Source organism: Colobus angolensis, unplaced genomic scaffold (assembly GCF_000951035.1).
Source record: "Colobus angolensis palliatus isolate OR3802 unplaced genomic scaffold, Cang.pa_1.0 Scaffold78, whole genome shotgun sequence".
Taxonomy (NCBI): Eukaryota; Metazoa; Chordata; class Mammalia; order Primates; family Cercopithecidae; genus Colobus; species Colobus angolensis.
Genome location: NW_012121598.1, coordinates 41,175 through 50,453, shown reverse-complemented (window position 1 = coordinate 50,453; position 9,279 = coordinate 41,175). Strand labels below are relative to the sequence as shown.

Here is a 9,279-nt window from a genome sequence, read left to right as displayed (position 1 = left end):
GAAGCTAGAAAAAAATAATCTAGTCACAAAGGATGAAATAATTAAGATGAGCTATGCACTAAATTAAACAGTATAGGAAATTACTATGCTTAATAGTTGAAAGCATCAGAGGAGACATGCTTGCAAAAGAATGGAGAAATAATCAAGAGTTCTGAAGTGAGGTGAACATTTTTTTTTCTTGTTTTCAGACAGAGTCTCCCTCCGTCTCCAGGCTGGAGTTCAGTGATGCGATCTCGGCTCACTGCAACCTCTGCCTCCCAGGTTCAAGGGATTCTCCTGCCTCAGTTTCCCGAGTAGCTGGGATTACAGGCACTTGCCACCACGCCCAGCTAATTTTTGTATTTTTAGTAGAGACGGGCTTTCACCTTGTTGGCCAGGATGGTCTCAATCTCCTGACCTTGTGATCCACCCACCTCGGCCTCCCAAAGTGCTGGGATTGTAGGCGCAAGCCAAAGAACATGTTTTATAGGGATATTCAGAGGCAGTATCCATCAGCTACATTAAAGCAATTTTTTAAAAAAGATTACATGAGCAATAACTAAGATCATATTGCTTTTCACTTCCCATTAAGACAATAAACTTAAAATAGTTCAACTTTGTTTATTTTATTTTTTCATATGCTTCTAATTCCTGGCAGGCTTATGTTATCACTGATTTTATTGTGTCTGACAACTTTTCAAGGATATAGGTTACATTTTGCTTTATTATATACATCTACAGATACAATCACTTTGGGAAACCAAAAAAAGTGTTTCATTATAATATTTAATTTATACATGCATAATATATCAGAAAAATATTGGATACTCTCTTTCAAGAAATTCCAACATACACAACTTGGTGTAAATTTACTTAATCCTCTTAGTCATTAATTTAAGATCTAGACAGGCTTGGTTTCTATACAAGAAACAATCAATGGTATGTAACTATGATAAAGTATTCAGGAGAAATGCGTTTCAGGGAAAGATAATTAACATTTAAGGTTTTTGTCTTTCTGTTGTTTTGTGTAATTTATAAGATCAGAAGAGCTTAACCACAGGTATGAATATAAATAAGGAAAAGTTATATGGAAAAAATATAATTCTCAAATGCTGATGCCAAAAGTAGTGTTAAAATTTTGTATTATGAAATTTGAGTCATGGGAGAAGGGCCAGGGCCAGGGCCCACATATATCCAAATGGTCAAAGCACTACAAAAAAGTGTACATTTTCTTTGCTTTTTTTCTTCTCTTTTGAGACAGAAGACTCTGTCACCCAGGCTGGAGTGCAGTGGCGCGATCTCGGCTCACTGCAAGCTCTGCCTCCTGGATTCACGCCATTCTCTTGCCTCAGCCTCCTGAGTAGCTGGGACTACAGGCGCCCGCCACCATGCCTGGCTCATTTTTGTATTTTTAGTAGAGATGGTGTTTCACCGTGTTAGCTAGGATGGTCTGGATCTCCTGACCTTGTGATTCGCCCACTTTGGCCTCCCAAAGTGCTGGGATTACAGGCATGAGCCACTGCCCGCCTGGCCTGCATTTTCTTTACATAATTCTACAGCTGGTATTCACTTGCTTGGAAGAAGTACAGTTCTAGGATGATAGCTTCACAAATTACACCCTCATTTACAAGTCACGAAAATGTAATAAACCAATCAGACTCTATATAGCATGATCATATGAATAAAGATAACGAACGGCCTTCTTGAAATCACTACACCTCAATACTAATCAAACTGTCTAGGGTCAATGGTCTTGTAGTCTGAGGTGTTATCTGAGCTCATTGTCTCACAACCAAGAAAATTAAGGAGCCTGGACACAAGGGTGAGGTTGTAGTGAAAGTTTCATAAGCAAAAGAAAGAAAGCTCTCCACGGTGGAGAGGGGACCAGAGTAGGCTGCTGTTTTTACAGATGAATCCAAAAGCTTTTATGAGAAACTCCCCTCATCTCTGTAGCTGTTTGTGTAACTTCGCTTATCTATGAAACTGTCTGTGTAACTCTCTTTATCTATGTATGTCTTGGGTAAGCACAAAGTGCAGCTTCTCTTGTTTGTGTAACTGTGGGTCTGTTTTAGGTAAGTCCCCCACCTCCCTGTGCAAGTTGCCATGGAGCCCACCACGTAAATGCCTGAAAAGGGGAGGAAATTTTTTCCTGAAAGCCTGCTAATCACACAAAGAACAAAGGCTCTATGCTGGGCCTTGCTTTCTTATCAGTGCAGCTGCAGTTTGGTTTTTCCCAGGTTGCTCTATTTATGCCTGTAGCTGTGATTTTTTCAGGCTGTTTCTCAGAGGACTAGCCTTAGTGGTCTGCCTAACTGATTTTTCTTTTTCTTCTCTCTCACTATTTCAGCTTATTTAAAAGACAAGCATGTTGGCTTGTTTCCGGGTCTGCTTTGTGGATCTGCAGTCCTATTATACCTGGCACAGAAGCTACAGCATATGCTATTTGGGAGAGTAGGGAAGCACTTGCCTAGAAAATCAAGAGGGTTGTGTTCCAATTCTGTTTTGGCCCCCAGTTAGTCCCCCTAAGTAAGACATCTTCTCAAGATGCTTGTTTCCTCATTAAAAACAATAAGTGAACTGGACTTGTTCTTTAAGGTCCTTTCTAGAACTGTGATTCTAAGGTGACTTGCAGGTTCATCTAACAAGACATAACACTCATAGTCTGTTTATGTTAAGTCACTTTTCAAATATTTATTATCACAAACCATCCAACATGAAATATGAATTATTAAAATATTTTTCTCCATATGTTTCAAGTCAGAAACAGTAATTCAGAACTCAACTAGCATCCTGATTTTTTAAATCAAAATAAGATGACCAGAATCATAAAACTTAGCATTCACAGTATTTAATCTAGAAAAAATATAATTAGTAGAATGTTAAAGCCAAAAGAGCATTTGACAGGCAGAAAGAGAAAGAGGAGAGAGAAGGGGAGGAGAAAAAGAGAGAGGGAAAAGAGAAAGAGAGAAATAGAAAGAGAGAGAGAGGAGGAGGAGGAGGATTGAGAGATGGAGAGTTTGAGATTGAGACTTCTCATGAAATATATTTTAATGACAATTACTCCTTAACAACTGTGCATTGAGAATATTTGAACATATTGTTATAAGCTAGGGAAAAAAAGTCCAGCCCAAATGTGAAAACACAGAACCAAAATGATTCTGAATTTCCTAAAGACATATTTTGAGAAACAGAAAAATTCTTTCCCACTTCTCTATCCCCCAGTACCAAAAGGGAGCATTTTACGTTATGCACATCTCGATAATATTTTATAGAAAATAAATGCCAAGATATTTACAATTTAATTTAATATTTCTTCTTCAATTTGTTTTTTATAGCAGACATATTAATTTCATTTTGAACATGATATGCCAAATACCCTGAGCTTCCAGGAATGAAGTCATGTAGCTCCCCAAGGAATTTCTTCATGGCATCAATTGATACATAGCCTACAAAACAAAATAAAAAATATAGAGAGATATATAATTGAAACCCTCTCATAATATTTGCTTTTCAGTGTCTTTGATTTATTAGAGTTAAGACTTCTAAAGAATGTTTTTAGAAAAGAGGTAAAAAGAAGAAAAAATACCAGTGAGAAGATGCTCCATGAAACCTTATAACTATCATGGAACACCTCCTCTTCCCCTTCCCACAACTTTCTGCCACCTTTTAAGAGATTAAAAGGAGGATTAAAGCCGCTTTGACTATTGAGATTATGATGTCTAGGTTGGGGCTAGAATATAAAAGTACTTAGACTAAAATAACTGGGAAGTGTATCTAGCTTAGAGGGTAATCACTTAGAACTATCCATCCAACCAGCTACTAACAGTGCAAAGAGTTCATCTTCCCTGTTTCAGTAGGTAACACTTTCCTGCACTGCTAACACTGGAATAGGATTAAAAAAAAATAATGAAAAATCGATATTACTGTTCAGTCAACAAAGATAATGGATAAGAGTAATTTTGATGTCAATTAGTTATCCAAAATAGATATGAGTCATATAAAAAAACACTGCCTAGAATGGAGACAGTTTAAGGACTCTATCACTAAGCAATATTAATTTGATATCAATTGCTTACTATTTAAATGATTACATTTTATGTGTAACACAAGTGTTTGTGGCTTTTACTAAAATTGAAATCTAATTTAAAAGTAAATATTGTGTGAAAAAATTCTGATAGAGCTCAAGGATGGCTGAATTTAGAACACTGTACCATCAAGATCAACAGGATATCCATGCATACTATTTAATCATTTCTAATAAAAAATAATAAATTCACAGTTAATAAATTAACTATGAATCCAAGCATATAAAATTGACTAGTATCTTTAAAGATATTTTAATCATGGTCATTTACTTTAGGAGCTCTTCAAGCACTATTACTATACTCTATGAGTTCATAATCTTTGCCTAATGGCTGTGTATCTGTGTAAAATAAACTAGTGCAGAAAAATATCACTCTTAGTGTTTAGTTAATTGCACACATACACTGCGTGAAACCTCTGAAGATGTGCGAGGATAGGAATTTAAAAATTACTGCATTGGTAAAAAATATTCCTGTAAGTATAAGAAGGATAGGATATTTATAGTATCAGAAATAGATTATTGTAGCATTTTTGAATAGGTAAGGACTTTAGGATGAAGTGGACAGAAACCTAATTTAAACTAATTTAAACAAAAGGGGAGTTTACTGGAAGGACATTGCCATATCATCCGAGCTGTGAGGAAGGCAGGCATATTGCTGGGACTCAGAGTCAATTAGAACCAGCTACGATCGCTCTCAACTAGTCTGAAGTTTTTAGGGTTTTTTTTTCCTGGTCTGTGTGTGTGTGTAATTTTTTTTTTTTTTTTGACAGGGTCTTATTTTGTTGCCCATGCTGGAGTGCAGTGGCACTACCACACCTCACTGCAACCTTGGTCTCAAATTTTTCTCTATGTGTTGGCCTCATTTTCCTTTTTGGAAGCAAGTTGGCTTTCTTTTCATGGTAGAAAATATGGCCAATGACAGCGCCTAAGTTTTACATCTTAGACTTTTGATCACCTAAATGAGAATGACTTGATTTGCTATGTTCCATATCTAAAAATCCAGAAGAAGATCTGCCATTAGCCCAGTTCAAATCAGGCATTCACTCTCAAAGCAAATGTTGAGGGTGGGGAGCAAGCTCATGTTTAAAAAAAATGTCTGTTCCTGTGTTATCCAGATAAACTGGGAGGGAGAAGGGAATTCCTAAGAAAGGCACTCCTGGTGGACAGTCCCACATGCATCTGTGATAGCCAGCCACTCAGTGGTCCCAACTGATCCCCACCTCCTGATATTCACAGTCCACTACCTTTTTGTACTTGGTTTGATCTGTATAACCAACGGCATATGACAGAAGTGATGCTATGTCACTTCTGAGAGTCAGATGTAAAAAAGACTAAGGCTTTTGTCTTGGACATGCTCTTTCTTATTCTTGGATTTTTTACTCTGAGGGAAGCAAACTACCTACCATGTTGTGGATAGTCTTTATGGATAGGCCCATTTGGTGAGGAGCTGAAGCCTTTGGCCAAAATCCAGCAAGGACCCAACAGCTGCCAATAACCACTTGAGTGAATTTTGAAGTGGATTTTCCAGTCCCAGTTGTACGCTGGAATGACTGCACTGTAGCTGACAACTTGACTGCAACCTTACAAAAGGCTATGAGACAGAAGTACCCAGCTAAGATACTCCTGTATTTCTGACCTTAGAAACTGAAATAATAAATGTTCACTGGGCCAGGGGCAGTGGCTCATGCCTGGAATCCCAGCACTTTGGGAGGCCAAGGCAGGAGGATTGCTTGAGCCCAGGAGTTTGAGACCAGCCTGGGCAACCCAGTGAGACTTCATCTCTATAATAAATAAATAAACAAACAAACAAATAAATAAATCAATAAAGGTTCATTGTTTTAAGCTGCTAAGTGGAGCACTTTGATTTACATCAATAAATAACTAATATAGTATCTATTATAGATTTCCAAACTTTTAATTATCAGAACCTTTTGATTTGAAAATTGTTGCCAGCAAAATATTTACAATTATTAGTAATTGCTTTCTTACTCTTATTAATCACATATGTAACTGTCAATCAGAACTTCTTATCATGGGTGATAACAAGTGATATTAGTCTGAGAGAATTTAATTCCAGTCAAAAGCTGAAAACAAAACAAAAAATCTTTTGATGTTTTAGGGGATATTTGGCAATGTCTAGGGACATTTTTGGTTGTCACAACTGGGGGAGAGATTTGTGCTGCTATTGGTACCTAGTGGGCAGAGGCCAAGGTAAATATTCTATAATGCACAGGACTGACACTCTCCTACCCTCGCCCAAACAAAGAATTATCTGGCCTAAAATGCCAGTAGCACCAAAAGTGAGAAACCCTGTTCTAGACTATTGCCCCAACTTGTATTTTCTATAAATAAAGACCACAATTAATTCTATTTTCAGAAATTTAATAGTCAATGAGTTGAACCCAACCCATTCCAAGGAAGAGATAGTCAAGTTTTAGTCTCAAAAATTGATACCACAGCCTAAATTAGAACTCTTAGTCACTAAATGTTTAATTAACACAAGCTGATTTTTTCCAACAAGAAGTTATTCCTTCCTGTGCAAGCAGATGGGCATGATAAAAAAGAGAAGTATTTGTCATTTCACATCAGAATTAAAAACAAATAAATTATCTCTAAAAATAAAGATTTATTTCAAAAAATTGCTATTATTTAATGCAGAAATACAAAAAAACAAATTTATCCAATTGAGCAAATAAAAACATTAAAAATTTTTACTGTAGTTCTACCAATAAAATTCACAATAGAGTATTACCACACATTGAAATTATACTTTTAAAATTGTAATTTTTAAATAGTTTTAAAAAATTTGTTTTTGTGTTACACTGTTATGTCTTTTTGAACAATCAGACTGTTTTTTATCCAGCAATAATACATAAAGCAGCACTATTACATGTCCAAATTTAGGTATATGTCCTTATCTATGGCTGATTTTAATATTTATTGTTGCTCTTTTAAATATACTAATAAATGTTTGGTAAGTCCAAATGAACAGGGATAGTAATATGGCAAGACATCTAGGATCTAGGAAACTGGACTAGCTGCAAGGGTAGTTTTAACATTGCTAAATAAAGAGAAAATGATGAATACACAAATTATTTTTTAAATAAGTGTTCAAAAACCCATACTTTAAAAATTGCTCTTTTAAAAACAATTTTTAAAAAAATCTTTAGTTTTAAAATTGTTATCAATGACTCCACTGAATACTACTCAGATCAAAGTATCTAAATATCCATCTCACTCAACACAATTCAAACCCCAATGGCCACTTTTCAGTTGGTCTCCTTGGATCTACCCTCTCAATGTCAGCTGTGGTTAGTTGTCTTCTTATGTGGGACACTAGCATAGGAAACCCAAATATGGAGTCCACGGACACCTGGGTAATCCATGTATAGGGTTCTGGGCATCTGTGAGTCTTTTACAATTATATGTAAAGTTTGTGTGTTATGTTTTTTGTTTGGTTTTTAAAAGATTTATATATTTGATATTGAATGAAATGGCAGTGTGTGTGTTATGTTTGTATGTGTGTATGCTAAGGAAAGGTGCCTGCGTTTCATCAGATTCTCAAAAGAAACTATGATTGGGGCTGTTCATCTAATTTATCTTCCAAACTGGGACACTTGAGAATTAAAAACTAATGCCAGAACAACAGTATAAACCACATGTAAATAGGGACATGTGGTCACCCTACCTTGATACCATTGTTTTAGCACAGAAAATATAAAAGCATATTCCTGGGTCAATTCTGCAGGTAATTTACTCAATATGTAAAGGATGTCTCCTCCATTACCATGCTTAATAGAGAAGGCTCTACTTTCTAGACATTTGAAATACAACAGCTTTATTCAACACAATATTCCCTTGTTTCTTCCCTACCTGAGTTTACTCTAAATTTTATTTTAAACTACCTGTTACCATGTTGTTAACTGGGTAATTCTGTAGAGGGAAGTACATCTGCTTTTCTACAACTGGAGTTCTTATAAAATGCTTTTCTGGGCTGTAAAATAAAACATACAGAAAGTCACATATATATACTATATATATGTCTATATGTATTACATTTATATTAAAATATATTTATAATAAATATTTACATTTACTACAGTATATTACACCACATATGTATATATTTGGATTTGTTTTACAAGTGAGAACTCATTCCAGGCAATATATATAGTGATTTTAAAAAATATATAAAATGCTTCACAAATAAACGCATGTCATCCTTGCGCAGGGGCCGTGCTAACCTCTGAATAGTTCCAGTTTTGGTATATGTGCTGTCAAAGTGAGCACATATATAGTAATTTCATTGCTCTTTGATCAGACTTCGGTCTTAATGGGGGAAAATGTTAACTATGAACTTCTTTTGTGCTTTTAAGTAATACAAAAGCCCATATAGATATTCTGGTGTTCTTGGCCACTTTACAAAACAAGTATTTGAGTCTCTAGAGTCCTGGGTCTTTTTCTCAATATCCCTGAAAGTACAGTAATGCAATACTATATATTCAGGCAAAATACACATATACATATGTAATATTAAATCTGCCAAAAGAAAAGCATAGTAGCTTCTATTTTAAATGATCACAACATTTTTGTTAGTGTTCAAATAATTGGGCCTCTATTAATTAGTACTTCCACAGTTTACCATAACAAATAAAAACTGATGTCTGGGCCCGGCTCAGTGGCTCATGCCTGTAAATCCAGCACTTTGGGAGGCTGAGGCAGGTGGATCACCTAAGGTCAGGAGTTCAAGACCAGCCTGGCCAACATGGTAAAACCCCATCTCTACTAGAAATACAAATCAGCTGGGTGTGGTGACATGCACCTGTAATCCCAGCTACTCGGAAGGTTGAGGCAGGAGAATCGCTTGAACCCAGGAGGCAGAGGTTGCAGTGAGACAAGATTGTGCCACTGCACTCCAGCTTGGGCAACAGAGTGAGACTCCATCTCAAAAAAAAAAAAAAAAATTGGCGTTCTAATTATACAATTATAAAATCTAAAAAAAAATTATGTTCTAATTTTTAAAAGCTAAAAGGTGGCCAGGAACAGTGGTTCACACTTGTAATCCTGGCATTTTGGGAGACAGAGGTGGGTAGATCACTTAAGGTCAGGAATTTGAGACCACCCTGGCCAACATGGTGAAACTCTGTCTCTACTAAAAATACAAAAATTAGCCAGGTGTGGTGGTGGGCAGCTGTAATCCCAGTTACTTGAGAGGC

General features: G+C 36.1%; 1 protein-coding gene across 1 annotated transcript in view; it reads right to left on the bottom strand.

Moving 5' to 3' along the window:
- Positions 1–2,650: 2,650 nt before the first annotated feature.
- LOC105502156 (chromosome unknown open reading frame, human C15orf43) overlaps positions 2,651–9,279 on the bottom strand; it is a 21,936-nt gene continuing 15,307 nt past the window's right edge. Inside the window, exons 6-7 of the mRNA XM_011928528.1 lie at positions 7,969–8,057; positions 2,651–3,425 (exon numbers count right to left, since the gene is read on the bottom strand). Coding sequence (XP_011783918.1) covers positions 3,283–3,425; positions 7,969–8,057 — 232 coding nt within the window. The 3' untranslated portion in view covers positions 2,651–3,282. The remainder of the gene's footprint in view (positions 3,426–7,968; positions 8,058–9,279) is intronic.